This window comes from Eutrigla gurnardus (assembly GCF_963514095.1).
Source record: "Eutrigla gurnardus genome assembly, chromosome: 22".
Lineage (NCBI taxonomy): Eukaryota > Metazoa > Chordata > Actinopteri > Perciformes > Triglidae > Eutrigla > Eutrigla gurnardus.
This window is the reverse complement of record NC_139933.1, coordinates 12,097,491-12,112,833: the sequence shown is the minus strand read 5'-3', so window position 1 is coordinate 12,112,833 and position 15,343 is coordinate 12,097,491. Positions and strand designations below refer to the sequence as shown.

The 15,343-nt window shown below is 48.2% G+C and overlaps 1 protein-coding gene across 1 annotated transcript in view; it reads right to left on the bottom strand.

Moving 5' to 3' along the window:
• Positions 1–15,343, bottom strand: part of bahcc1b (BAH domain and coiled-coil containing 1b) — a 52,574-nt gene that overhangs the window by 3,196 nt on the left and 34,035 nt on the right. The window contains 16 exon segments of the mRNA XM_084040527.1: positions 111–347; positions 1,025–2,475; positions 3,190–3,327; positions 3,429–3,545; positions 3,636–3,744; positions 3,830–3,905; positions 4,355–4,472; positions 4,689–4,866; positions 6,693–6,922; positions 7,274–7,444; positions 8,412–8,579; positions 8,681–8,867; positions 9,016–9,094; positions 11,772–11,876; positions 12,227–12,363; positions 13,181–13,341. Of these exon segments, the coding sequence (XP_083896653.1) occupies positions 111–347; positions 1,025–2,475; positions 3,190–3,327; positions 3,429–3,545; positions 3,636–3,744; positions 3,830–3,905; positions 4,355–4,472; positions 4,689–4,866; positions 6,693–6,922; positions 7,274–7,444; positions 8,412–8,579; positions 8,681–8,867; positions 9,016–9,094; positions 11,772–11,876; positions 12,227–12,363; positions 13,181–13,341 (3,662 nt within the window).

Sequence of the window (15,343 nt, the reverse complement as noted above, 5' to 3'; positions counted from 1 at the left end):
GGAACAGGGAATAAAAGGCAAAGAGGTAATAAATGTATATGGAAATGTCACGGACTGTTACTTTGACCATTTCCATTTTAGAAATTCTACTTGCACTCCCTGGCCTTTACCTTGCCGTCGCGGTGTCGCTTCCCCAGGCGCGTCTCCTCCGGGTGGTAGAACCACTTGACCCTGACCACCATGCTGGAGCTCCACGACTCCCAGAGGCTCTCCACTCTGCCCACGTAGGGCAGCTGGGGCCGGCCAGGTGACAGGAACACAGCACAGTCCCCGACACGCACCGTCTCCTTGCCCCTCACGATGGCCTTGTAGAAACGCTTGCGGGCTTTACCCTTCAGACCTCTCCTCTGTCGGCGAAAGGGAGTAAAAATAACACACTCGGTCAATTTATTCAGCGTGGAGGGTTTATTTCACCACCAGCCTTCATTTCAGAAATCAATTTATTTCATTTGTTTTGCTAAAACCCAGTCTACCAAAGTGTGCTAAGATTTAATATGGCTTTCCAAGCCAAGAAGTCGCTAATACCCAACTCCAATCATAACACACTGATCCTATTGAGTTACAGGAGTATGTTTGCTGGCACACCAACAACTCACTGTCAACCTGATAAAAGCAGCGCTATTGAAACTGCTATCACAGTAACCATAACATGGGTAACGCGCTTATAATTCAGCTCCGTCTTGTCATTTGTTGGAACATTTACACACCTTCAGCGTCTTTTTAAGCTGCACGTCTCAGGCGACAGATGCAGACGTGTTTACGAAGCAAACAAACGCAGCGGGGTGGAGGCTGAGAGCTGCAGCGGTGGCTCAAACGTTATCTCGGGATCGGGACTTAATAATCAGGATGATAAATTCATGGAGGAAGTCTTATAGCGTTGCCGATGTGGACAACGAAAGAGAGTTTTTAAACCATAAAACCATAAAACCCCCGAAAATGGATTTAGAAATGACATTTTTATCTACAAAATGTGAAAAAGTTACACAAATTGACAGATATGAATATAAAAATCAAACTGTCCTACCTGTGTGGGGTCGCCAGACCATTTCCAGAGCTGGCGTCCAGGCAGACGGGGGGTCATGTTAGGCAGTGACTCGGGTGAAGACATCCTCTGCCTCTTCGCTGATGCCGGGTCCTTGGAGGCAGGTTTCGGCTGCTGGCTCACGGGACTGCTTTGCCTCGGATGGTGGCTGCTAGAAACCCCTTCTTTCCTCTTCAGCTGGTTCTTCCCCGTGCTACTGTTCCCCGACACACTTCCTTTTGTCACAAACTCCTTCCTGTCTTCCGTTCTGTCGCTCCTCATCTTAGACCCGGAGACATTCGTGCTGGCGTTTGCCACGTAGCCGTGCGCCGGGGCCGAGGCGGAGGGAGACGAGCTGGAGGCGGTGGGGTCAGGGCTCAGGAGGTCGGAGGTCATGTTCTGCCTGTGCTTGTGTTTGTCCTGCTGGAGCAGCGCGCGGCGCAGCAGCACGGAGGAGGACTCTTCATCAGAGGAGTAGGAGGAGTCGTTGTCCGACGAGGAGACGGACGAGGAAGAGACGGAGGCGGACGAGGAAGAGGAGGAGGAAGAGGAGGAGAAGCAGGCGGAGAGGCGGGAGAGGAAACGGCCGCCGCGGTGGCTCGTTTCTGCTGCATTGCTTCTAGGTGTTTCAGCATCCTGACCATCATCCTCATCATCCTCATCCAGCTCAGAGTAAGAGCTGGGGCCGTCACTCTGGTAGTCCAGGCTGTAATCCCCACCTTTGACCCCAAGACCTGCTGACAGCAGATCCTTTCTCAGGGGCGGGGAACCTTTTACCAGAGGCTCAGGACGGGTCCCAGCACCGTCTCGTTCCCCTCCTCCCTTCTTGCCCTCCTTCACCAGCACGGCAGGGTGGATGTAACGCGGCGACGCCCCTGCAGACGAGGGACCCTTGCCTCCCTTTCCTCCACTCCCCCCGAGTCGAAGCAGGGCTTTGCTGTTCTTTGTTTTAGGAGAGGTTACTCCTTCATGGTCGAGCTTCACCAGGAACTGTTTCCTGTCGCGTTCACTCACTGGCTTCCTGCCCCCAGCTGCCATCGCCATGGTGACAGCTGAGGGGCAAGCAGAGGACGAGGAGTCCCGGAGCCCCATGGAAGCTACTGTGGCAGCTGGTCGTCCCACTCCAGAGCCTCCGCCGCTTCTGAAGGTAGAGTAGCTGTTGGCGATGCTACTGAACGAGTCACCTTCAAAAGGGGAGCCAAAGATACCTTTGATGGGCATCGGGGGTGCGAGGAGATGGGAGGCGGGCCGATGAAACAGCCCCAAGTCTCGCTCTCGTATCCTCCTCTGGGTCTTCCGAGACGTCCCGTTGAAGAGGAAGAAGTCGACTGGCGGTCTTTTCCTGGGCGCGGACCAGTTCAGCAGGGAAGTGTTGCCTTTGGTTACAGTGTCCGTTACTGATGTGGGTGCGCTGGCATTCTTAGGCACTGAGTGGACTTTCTTCGGTCTGCCAACTGAAAAAGGAGCCGGCAACAGCGAGGAGTTACAATCAATATGAACTGACAGGGCTTCAGAGCAGACTGAGATAATGGTGGAAACCAAGAGCTTTGGAGAAACGTAATATCTTTATCTCCTTGATCTCCACGTTGTCAGGTCGGTTGCAACATATCTATTACGCATGCCACAGCAAACCTGGTAAACCTGTCGCTCCCTCCAGCTTTGTTATCGCCCCGAGTTTGTGATGAGTTACATACACATACCGGTATCTACACAAAACACAAGGATGACGCCTCGTAAAAACCATGATTAATGTGGTCATATAGAGGTTAATTGATAGGCGGCAAACGAGAATTCTTTTATTTACGAGGTTCCGATCTATATACCTGCACTCCTCTGACTCGGAGGCATCTCATAATTGGTGACAGTTGGAACTGCAAATGAGGCCTTGTTTGGGGGATTTTAGTATGGCCTGAAGGGCTAACTGTGAATGCATTCACTAGTTAGACCAGTACTTCTCAGACAACACATATTAAAGCCTCAGGGTGTCTGAGTACATTCCTCCGACTGTCTTATGAAATAGATAGCCAGTCTTTCCCCCACATATCAAACTAAAGACATGTTTTAGTTATAGTATAGTATAGTTATTACATTATTTCCAAAACCTTTATGTGGTTGTTGGTGGGGTTCATTACAAGAATAGAGGATATCTGTGTTCCCTTCTCCCTCACCTGGTCTTTTCTCTTGGGGCCTCGCTGCTGTCTCCTCATTGGCTGCTTTCTCTGTGGGCGTGTCTTTCCTCTCCTGGGTGGAGCTTCGTCTCCCGCGGTGACCAGGTGAGATCAGAAGTGCTGGAGGGGGTTCCGCACCTGACGGAGAAGAGTCGTCAAATGGTGGAGTCTTTGCTTTTCATTTGTTCATTCACCATGCATTTCCTTCCATCCACCCCTCTTTTTAAAGACACACTCACAGCAGATTTGATATCCTGGAGGCAGAAGCCTGATGTTTGCGAGGGAGATCCTTCCCCTGTCGCCGTCGTCAAACTCCACCATCACACTGCCCTCCTTCTCCTCCTCACCGGGACCTCCTGAGCCACAACACAGAGGACGGAGGACATGAGTTCCCGGGGCTGTTCTGGCGTATGTGTGCAGGGTGAGGATGCCCGTGTCTCACTCACCTCGATGGACGTATCCGGGGTAAAGACAGCGAGAGCGTTCGCTCCAGTAGGCACACACTCTCGTCCCGGCGGTCAGGATAGCCTCGCTCTGGGGCCGCACGTCTAACACCTGGAAATATAACACAACATCATCTGCATAACGCACGTGGAGTTTCTACAACTAACCCACAAAACGACAAAAGACTGAAACTCACAGCTTCTTGCAGTAGTTGTTCCAGCGAGTAGATCCGAGGGCGATTCCCTCGTTCCCCTTCGATGACAACACTGAATCTAGGAGAGAAAAAAACAGGAAAGGGAACGTTGTAACTTATAATTTAAGCACAATTTCCACTGTAAGATTTCTCAATGTTTTTTGTCTCCTCACTGGAAGCTGTGTTAGTTGCCACTACTGTGTGTCTTGGCTTTGTAGATGGCTAGACTTCTTGTTTGTCAAGATTCACACAGCTGTCAGACATTTCTATCGGAGCTAAGCAACGTTTTCAACTGTTTTGTAAATCAGAGTCTTGTTGCAATACGTCTTCTTAGTACTTAGTTCAGGATTTTTCCCAAGAAAATCTTACGCCATGCTGCTTATCCACTCAGATATTGATGCTTCTCATATTTGTATCAATAGAATTTGAATAAATGGTCATATTTGGCAGTTGCTGGATGTTTTATCTTGTGAAGGAGTATGCATTTTTCCAGCTGAGGGGGTGTAGAGCAAGGAAGACGGGCCTTACATGTCAGGCAGGTCCAGAGTTTGGACACAGGCGGCGTACAGCAGCTCATCCTCCTTGGAGATCAGTATCTTCAGGCCGTCCACCAACATCTCTTTACTCAGCACACAGTTTGGCAGGGCTGCGGAGGGAGGGCGTGGTAGGAAGATGGATGGGTGTCAAAGATAAAGGGTGCGATATACATAATTTGTAAGCGTGTTGAATAATTGCTATGCGAAGTGAAAAGGAGGGACAAAAAAAGGCAGAAAGAGGTGTGTATGCGTGTGTGAAAAGGATCCAACATGCTTTTAAAACCTGTGTGTGTAATTATATCTGATGTGTCACTGGCGATGCCTACCAGGTATCCTGCAAGGCATGTTGGGAGGGAGGTGGATCAACGTTATCTCCTCCTCCTCCTCCTCCTCCTCCTCCTCCTCTTCCTCCTGGCCTTCAGAGAAGCTGCTTTCCTCGTCCAACCGAAAGCCATCGTCGGCTGCGAAGCTCTGCAGGAGCCGGCTCACTGCGTGGCCCTTGGCCTGGACAGGAAACAGGAAATGGCATCACTTCACTATATGCTCAGATTAATCTACAGTAAACAGGATCTGCAGGTGACTGAACCAAGTCTTTTTCCAGGCTGATGTGATGGTTTCGTCAGTGAAAAGCAGCCGCAGGCTCCGGTGCTTCTTGTAATGCGATACTTTAATTAAGCCTGCGCAGGATTTTCTTTTTCTCACTTGCCACCGTTCGCTCAAAGGTCAGAGGTCACAGTCAGCAATAACTGCAAGTTTTGAACTTGTAGGACTTCAGTGTATTGCTCAGAGACACTTCAGCAAGGTGGACGCATACTAATCTAGAAACTTTAGATTCTCACACACACACACAAACACACACACACACACACACACACACACCAGATACTATCCATCTCCAGACCGGTTTAGGCTAGTCTATCCAAAGATGACTGATGAGTGATGATGGAAAGTCAGCTTGCCCAACAGGTTACTGCTTGTATTTAGGCTTTCCAAAGAAAAGACCATAATATACAATGCAAGAGAGATTTTGTGTGTGTGTGTGTGTGTGTGTGTGTGTGTGTGTGTGTGTGTGTGTGTGTGTGTGTGTGTGTGTGTGTGTGCGTGCACTTGTGATGTTTTCCACATCAGGAGACCATATATTTTAGTGACAGAGGTTTCGTCACCAGAGGGCATGGGTGATTATTTCTCTTTAGTGCTAGTGGTGTGTGTGTGTGTGTGTGTGTGTGTGTGTGTGTGTGTGTGTGTGTGTGTAGGCATGCATGGGTGTGTGTAGGGTTATGGCCAATGATTAGCTTTATACTTTGCTGTTTTGTTTGGAGTTTTTGGACATTCCCTCCCAATGAGTCAAAGACTGAGGCAACCTCGGGCTATCTCTCATTAAAATGAGTGTGGGTGTCTCGCCAACGGGCCAGCGGTGTGTTAGAGCAGGCATGCAAACTGACGGCAAGTTGACTGATTTACAGATATAAAGTTATGGAGTCATTGGTCGGTTCTGTCAGTTTTAATCTCGAGGATTTTCTTATTGCCTGGAAGGATGCGGCTCACTTCAACAAGAAAGAGAGTGAACTTGAAGCGAGGGCTTTTCGGAGAGTTCCTCCTCTCCTCTCCTCTTTCACAGCCTTCATTTGCATGCATCAGAAGGAAAAGGGGCGTGACCTCCTCTGAGTCACCTTTCTTCTTATATCCTGTCTGAACCTAACCTAACCCGTCCTGACCACCAGAGAAAAACAGGATGTCCCTTTTTGCTCATTAACTTCATTCATAATAATAATAATAATAATAATAATAATAATTATATTCCTTGCAACTTTGTGACTGCAGTGATTTATTGTTATACTCTTTATATAACCTGTCCACGCTATAATAGACAGTTCCATGCACTTCTCGATGATCAGGGGAAAACTAAATACCAGCAAAGCACACAGATTCTGTCCCCTTAAATGTTGAACCTGAGAAGAGCATTTAGTTGTACAGCTTCCTGCCCGAATATTGTCATTTTTTTGTAGTCAAAGTTTAACTTTGTGCATGTTTTTTTTTATAATCTGTATAAAAAAACAAAAGGTATCATGCAGAGCAAGTTGTACAAGTTCAGAAATGGCTCAAGGGAGGCGGAAACATTGTTAGCAAGCGCTGGTTCCCCTGATCTTTACACAGAATCCACAGATGAAGCAGCTGAGGAGGGACGTCCCAAGATGCAAATGCCAATTTTAAGGGTGTAAATGTGTCACAATCACTGCTGACAGGGAGTAATCTACTTGTTGAATAGTCACTGGCAAAAGTTAAATACGGCTGTGACACTGTGAGGTTCACCACGCCACATTGGTCCTCACCTTTCCCAGAATGCCGTGTGAGCTCCTCCTCATGGCTTCCCTGCTGGCCCTGTGTGCTTCTGTCAGAGCTCCATGGTTCCCCTGACCGTTCCCGAAGCTGCAGCCCACCGACGATACACCCCAGCTGGACAGGGACGCTCTTCTAGTCCCCTGGTGGTCATGATGTCCCCTTTCTGTGTTGGCGACACTCGGCCTTCTCCTTTGATCGTCGCTCAGCACGTTCCCTAAGCCTGAAGGTGGAGGAGACATCTTCGAAGTTAAGAGTTGGTGGACAAATCGCAGAAACGTCAATATCTGATAGAAGATTTGATTTAGTCTGATAATTTCTTTACTATGGAGGTAAGGAATGTCAACATCTTAGTTTCGATTAAAGACACTTAATATTTGACCACAAACCATCCATAATATTTCATAAAATTTAAAGCTAATACTGTTACATGTTGGGTGACCTGAACAGCCATACATTTCCAAGTTTATCCTTTATCCCTTCTGAAACTTTTCAAAACTAAAACAAATGTAGATTTCTCTAAACTCCAATAAAATCATGTTATCATGCACAGCAGCATGGATGAAGGTCTCACCGGGATGCCCTTGTGTCTTACTCCTGGCTTTCTGGTTTGCTTGGAGCTTGGAGGACTGCGATGAAAAAGGCACAATCCCGGCAGGGTTTGCAGGAGCTTCTTTAGAGGATGAGCGAATCTTGATGTCACCAGCTCCATCTTCGCTGTCATAGCTGCCGTCCTCCTCCTCCTCTGTGGGATCGCAACGTCAATATGATCAGTCAGAAAGCTTCAAGGGATCTACATGGACACACTCTTAACTAAAGCCGCGGACTCACTTGATGAGACGTATTGACAGCAAGCTTTCAATATTCCTCTGGCATCTACAGTCGGGCTAAACGCGCATAATCGTCAACACAAAAGTCAGACGAGCGAATAGAGAAACACCGCCGTCAAGTCTTTTCCCCCCGAGGGGTTTTTAAGTGGGACATTTTATCACATTTTATAACTCCAAGCTGCACAATAATGCACGATTTGTTCCTTAACTGCGGTGACGGGAAGCAAATGTTGACACGCATGCACACGGGCAGCGACTCAGACACACACACGGATTGTTATTGGCAGCTGTGCCTCGCCGACTGCGGGGGGTTGTGTCGGGTGTCGACACATCTCTGACACACTTGTCACTTACACGGCGCTCTCGTCAACACTTTGCCTCAGTCACACACAAATACTTAAGCGCAGACGCACACACACAGATATTCAACGACTACTTTTTGTGCCATCGAGGCCACGAGGTCAATCTGATTCCAGCGTTTTCCCTCAAGTTTTTGTTCCTCGCTCCTCCTGGCATTTAAAAGCCAGGAGGAATGTGTTTTCACGAGGTCGGGGAGGTGAAAAGAAGAGAGAGTGGATGACCGGGGGTGTGAGATTCTGAACAGGACCGGAGTGGGCTCACATTACCGTGTGGCGTTCGGGGTAAGGGTGGCTGTGTTGCATGCCTGTGGCAAGTCGTTAACGGTTTTAACGGTGTGACAGACGAGCTGGGAGTGAGAGGAGGGCCCCCTGATGAAGGCAGACGTCCCACCTCTCAGACGCTTCATGGACACACACACACACACTCTCACGGCGATGTCTCACATTGACCGGTTGATGTTCTTTGAGCCAAATCAGCGCTGCTCGACTCGCGTGTGTAATCGCCTGTGAACTGCAAACTCACCGCGTTCCGAGCTCTCGCTGTCGCTCCTCTCTCCCCTAACGTCCTGTTTCTCAGAGGTCCGGTCGTCCTTGTGGTGAGCTCTGCTTGCGTTGACGGCCATCACCACTTTGGGCTTTCGACCCCTCTTCCTCTTTCCAGTCTCACCAGCTGCCCAGTCCAGCTGCAGGTCTGATGGATCAACAGCAGGAGGGGGGGGAGGTTTAGTTTTAGTGTGCTTCCAACGGGAAACAAGTCTCTCGTTACACAGTATGTGATCCCTCTGCACCCACCTTTTCTTCCTTGTCTGCAGTGACTCTTGGAGGCACCTTCCACACCAGGGCTCCCTCTGCAGTGTAGCATGCCTGCCGACGGTGCCCCTCGCTGGGCTGCAGCCTTGTGCTTCAGCTGGGTCACCCGCCTGGCCAACCGGGAGCTCAGGGTGCTGGGCCGACCTCTGTGCTTACAGCGAGCTTTCATCTGTAGACGAGGAGCGGAACAGCTCGTTATTGACTAATTTCTTTCCGCTAATTGAAATATCCGGGAAAGAGGGAAAAAAACATTAACAGCAGGAAGTGGTTGTCAGAGTGTGTGGATGAGCCATGAGAGACCTCGGCGAGAGACCGACCTGTGCAGCGCTGAGGCTGTTGAAGCTGTGATTGGACATTTTCTTCCTGGCTTTTTCCTCCAGTAAATTCAACCCGGCTCTGCAAGACAGCACAGGCGCACTTAATGAGAATTTATTATATATCAAACAGATCATGGAATCAATCTGATCACACATTTCTCCCCATTCAAGGGGATTTTCTCTGCCTCTCTGCTCTCCTCTTCCTCGTTACGCCTCCCTCTCTGCCAGGTTCATTCATTGTCTCGCCCTCGCCCGACTCCTTCTCTGTCTCATAACTTTTGACGGGGTAAGAGACGGACTCTGCCGTTTGACGGCAAACACAGAAATATTCAGCGACCGTGTGAATGTGAAACTCTGCTGAATCACCACATGAAAGGATAAGACTTATCTGGTGTGGAGAGAGAGAGAGAGAGAGAGAGAGAGAGAGAGAGAGAGAGAGAGAGAGAGACGGGGGAGGAGGAGAATAGTTGAGGGGGAAGGGAAAGAGACAGAGAGAGAGATGAAGCAGTCTCGGGGGAGTCTGTCCGTTGACCGGAGCTTCAGGGCTCGATCGATAAACACTAACCTCTATTGAACACTACTCCTCCCTTCCTCTCTCTCTCTCTCTCTCTCTCTCTCTCTCTCTCTCTCTCTCTCTCTCTGTCATTCCTTCATTGTATGCATGCTCTCTCACACCACAGGCAGCCAGCACACTCTCTCTCTCACACACACACACACAGCTCACACACTCTGTTAGCAGCTGGTGTCTGAAGCAGGTGAATCCTATATTCCCACAGAGGGAAGGTTTGGCTCTCAGCATCTCCACTCACGGGAGAGGAGGGGAGGGGAGAGGAGAGGAAAGGAAAGAAAAGAAGAGGAGAGGAGAGGATGGGGAGGGGAGAAGAGAGGAGAGGAAAGGAAAGAAGAGGAGAGGAGAGGAGAGGAAAGGAAAAGAAAGAAGAGCAGAGGAGAGAAGGGGAGGGGAGAAGAGAGGAGAGGAAAGGAAAGAAGAGGAGAGGGAGGGGAGAAGAGAGGAGAGGAGAGGAAAGGAGAGGAGGAGAGGAAAGGAGAGGAGCAACAAGGAGAGGAGTAAAGTAAAGTAAAGTAAAGGAGAAACAAGGAGAGGAGAGGAAAGGAAAGGAGAAACAAGAAGAGGAGATGAGACAAGAGGAGAGAGAAGGAAATCAAAGGAAAATATCTATCTAAAGAATCTTCAAGGTAGTCCTTACAACAAAGTTCATCAAGTCCTCAAGAACGGTACGATTAGTGTGAATGCACAGACTCTATACTAGAATATACGGCCAAAAGGTATGGATGTTTTTTTCATGTTTCAGATCCGTGCCCTTGAGTTACAATTAAGAGAAATCTTAATACTGCAGAGAACGTAAGCTCTCAGGCTGAATTTTTTTCCTTTTTCCCACAACTATTGCCGTTACTTTTCATGTTTACAGCCTCGCCTTTAATGACTCTGAGTGTGCGTTGTTATCCCTGTTTGAACAATTATCCTGTCTTGGCCCTTTTCTATGATGGCAGGCCTTTCGCCCCTCCGAGAGTGCTTTTTCAGAACGGCTATAAACACTTTTGCCTAAAGATGTTATTGGACGAGACATCATGCAAACTCCTTTGTTTCGAGCCTCTCCTGTCTGACAGGAGTGGCTGATCTCACTGATGCTTCTGTGGCTGAATGGGAGCAAACCCCTGCAGCCAGCTTATTGATGAAAAGCCTACACAAAAGGAATGGAGGCTGTTATGGCAGTATAATAATAATAATAAGAACAACCATGTTTGGGAATGACATGTTCAACAATCAAAGATGCTGAGGTTTTCGTGCACTTTTGGACGTGTGTGTACTTTATCTCACCGCTTCATTTCACCACACAACTCTCTCTCTCTGAGATGAAAGCGTAAACAAATGATACATCGCTCGTTAATAACAACAGAAATGCTGCTCAGGCACGTCGCGACCAGCGCAACTAATTAAACAGGTTCCGCGTGTGTGTTTTGCAGCAGCATGTATGACTAAAGCCTTCCGTCGTCACTTTCATTAGCGCTTTCTAATCACGGCACCTGTGACAAACCCCGGGTTTCTCAAATCATTTTATCAAGGCGAGGGGTGCGCACGCTACCAGAGGTGGGGCAGCATGGGAAAACACATTTATCATTATGAGTCTTGAGCGCTGGCGTGCGGGCGAGTGTGCGACTCCAGCGACGTGTGTGTGTGTGTCCGCGCAAAAGAGTGTGCAAGGTGTTAAATAATGTGTTGGCTGTGTGTTGCGGTGGGTGAGGGGGGGGCGTTGAGTCGTTTATCACTGTAATAACTGCACATCAGGACTTTGTCCGGCTGTATTAATATATGCTTGAGGTTCACAGGGAATCAGGACATAATCAATGCAAGTGATAAAAATGATTAAAAGTGATTAATGATGATTAATGAAGGTCTCATCTCCATTACCTTCTCTCATTTAAAATCACACCCAGCTTCCAGCTCCCGTCACATAACCCTGTGTGTGTGTGTGTGTGTGTGTGTGTGTGTGTGTGTGTGTGTGTGTGTGTGTGTGTGTGTGTGTGTGTGTGTGTGTGTGTGTGTGTGTGTGCAGCTCCTTCCAGCGCCCAATCAAGCAAATCATCAGCTATAGAGCATTTGAATCAATTCAGCTGAAGAAGAACTTCTTGAAAATCAACCGTGCCTTTCACTAAGAACACAAACAGAAATCAGACTGAATGAGCGGGGCTTGCCAATCACACTGATTATACTGACGCAATATCAGCGGACTGACCTGAGTCTTTTGGAGCCCTCGGCGGCAGCTGGGCCGGGGGTGGACTTGCGCTTGCGGGGGCGGCCGGGTCCCCGGCGGGCAGGGCTACGAGACGTCTCCTCTTTCCTGCGGGGAGGAAGACGAGGAGGAGGAGGAGGAGGAGGAGAGAGAGAGGGAGAGATCAAAGATGCAGTCCAGACAGCAGAAGAAATCAGGAGGAAACTTGTATTGGCTACAGGTCAAACTGCATTAGGTATGAGCAGACAGCAAGTCCTGATAAATCAGGAGGGTGCAACATGACAGCAGAATTGTGAATGTTGGAATGCACGACTCAATCGAGACAAAACGTGTGCGTGTGTGTGTGTGTGTGTGTGTGTGTGTGTGTGTGTGTGTGTGTGTGTGTGTGTGAGTGTGTGTGTGTGTGTGTGTGTGTGTGTGTGTGTGTGTGTGTGTGTGTGTGTGTTGTCTCTGCTCACTGGTGGTCGTGTTTCCTCTGTAGCTTGGCCAGTTCTCTCTGTTTTTCTTTGTAGCGGCGCTGTAGCTCAGCCAGCTGGACACGCATGGCCAGCTCCTCCCCTCCCATCGTCTCCATGGAGCCCTTCACTGGGCACACCTGACACACACACACACACACACAGAGAGCAAGGGAATGTCAATGCTGAACAAACTGAATTCAGCAGTCATTGGATATGTGAAGTAGCCAGATTATGTTTGGGCAGCTTGATGATTGAATGGATTTTCCCTCGAAGCAGAAGTTTGGTCACGACAGCAGTTTGTGTATGACGACGATTTATCCTTAAAAGAGAGGATTTCTGAGAGATGGACCTGGCACTGCATGTGATATTTGCACACATGATGATAGATAACAAGCATTAACAGAAGGAATACGATTATTAGGAATAGCTATGTAATGAATTGTAGAATAATTTCTACAGAAAATGTTGTTTTTTTTAAGTCAACATATGTTATATATTTCGGTTGCCAGCTTTATTTCTGGTGCTGTTTAAATAAATTAAAAATGTTGTTGTACCCAACAGCAGGTGTTCCTCGTCTCACATCAATTTCACTTGGAATCACAATATTTCTGGCTCGTTAAAATCACATTTTTTAGTTATTCATTTTATTATCACTGAGGTAATGATATTTGTCTGACACACAGGAGCATACACTACACGACGGTGTTTGCAGTTTGGGATTTTGATGTCTGTATTTGCATTACTAAGGATGAACAGCGTTGGGCACTTGTTCATTTGCTTCTAATAAAAGTGACAACCTCCCAGTATCATATTTGGCTTTTTAACTGCTTTGTTAAGCTTGTTGCAAAAAAAAAAACACACAAATGAGTTTTGTGTCCACTGCTCAACATATTCATCATGAATAATTTATGTTTGCATGCAGAAACACAAAATATGCCTTCAGCAAAGCCTCACCGGCTCGTGGCGAGGCGTCCAGCTGCACTTCCTGCGCAGGTTGAGTCTCTTCCTGATTGGACACTGCTGGTCCACACCCGCAACCTCTCCCCCCATCTCCAGGGCACGGGCGGCCGCCAGCGTCGCCAGACTGTGGAGGTCAAAGGTCAGCATGTCCTCACCTGCACGGACACGGATTGTTTGGATTGAGATTGATACATCACAGAGTGGCTGACGCAGCGTTCCCAAACACGCCGCACGCTCCACAGATTTATTTCTGGTCACGGCGAAACCGCTCTTAGGAAAGTGGCGATATTTATGATATTAGCGGTGTTGTTTATTTGATGTATACTGGTGTTCGTGCTTAATCGTACACACACACACGCACACACACACACACACACACACACGCGCGCACACACACACACACAGGAGGGGGAGCGGTAGAGAATGATCTCTACATCTGTCACTGTCATTAACTCTGTCATCGTCACAGCACCAGCAGATGAAACCGAATATTCATGAGATGGTCCACACACACACACACACACACACACACACACACACACACACACACACACACACACACACACACACACACACACACACACACACACACACACACACCTATGCAAATATAACACACACATTCTGAACACACACGTGCACCTACAACATTTTCGCTGAGCTGCGCAGACATGGGCAAACTGCATGAGTGTCTGAGAGAGAATTGGAGAGAGGGAGAACGACGAGACGGGGGGAGGAGGAGGAGGAGGAGGAGGAGTGCAACACAGTGAGAAGAAGGGAGGGGATGGGGAGTAAAGGGGAGGAGAAGCAATAAGAGGCAAAGTGTTTATTGAGCTATCTATTTATTCTCCTACATCTCCTCATTATGGACATGGACAGAATCCAATTTCCCCTTCGAGGAGAGGAGGGAAGAGGAGAGAAAGGAGCGGAGGGGAGAGAAGAGGAGACAAGAGGAGAGAAGAGGAGGGGGAGAGGTTTTCACTGGATCACTCTCAGTCTGTGCACTGGAGCGGCAAGACCTATTCACTGACATCTGACGTTATTGAAAACCGGTGTGCGTGAGTGGGAGATGGAGGCAGAAATGCGGTAAACAGAGGAGAAAGAGGATGGAGTCTTCGTTCGCAAGGCGAAATTTTTAAGAAACGAGGGTGAAAACGTAAGAACAAACGGATGTGAGAATGACAGGTAGCTCCTCAGAAGGGGGGGGGGGGGACAGAGGGGAGCTGAGAGACGTGGCTTTGTCCCGTCCTGGCTCGCAGAGGTCAATGCCATCTCATCTGTCAGACCTCTGAGCCAATGGCACGCTCTGATTACCCTGACAGGATGACATCACCGCTGACATCACCACGCCTAGTTTAGTATCCTGGAAGATGGCCACAATCGATAGATACCTTCCGCCCACAGTATACCACACACACACACACACACCTTTGCACAGTAATAACACCATACTGGGTCCCTAAAGGGAAGGAAGGGTGTAATAAGAGGAAGCACAGGGGATTTCAGCGGGAAAAACAAAAACAGGGGAGGGAAATTAAAAACCATTACAGGTGACATGGGCCTAGTCATCATTAGGGGCCATTAAGGAAGTTTATTGAGCCAAAATTTCAATATAAAGGAAATGTGAAGGAATAAAAGGAGACTAGAATACAAACATCTCTATATGTGTAAATAGAAGTAATGGTGCTAATTTCTACTGGAGGGGGAAGCATCTCTTGATTCCTTAATCTGTAATTGCGATCTCCAGTGAGCGGCTGAGATATGCTTCCGTGTCAAGGAGCGGCATAAATGCATCTGTCTGGGATCGGTTTCATCTCCCAAACACATTCAGGATGACAAAAACGCCACGAGCGATATTAATAACGTTCCATGCAGCGAGGACGGAGCAGGTTTTTAAATAAATGTGTTGCAATTTGGAGAACGTTTTCCACGCCGCGACAGGACTTATTGATTTCACACCTATTACACATGCTAAGCACGCGCACACACATGTAAACAAATGCACACTCACACACTCTGTATCACACATGCGCGCACAGCTGCAGAGCGACTTATGATTTTTACACTTATTAATTCTGTCGACAAGGCTTGCAGAGGCAGGATTTACACACAAGATTACATTGGTTTAATAAAAAAAAAAGAAAAAGAAAAAGAAGA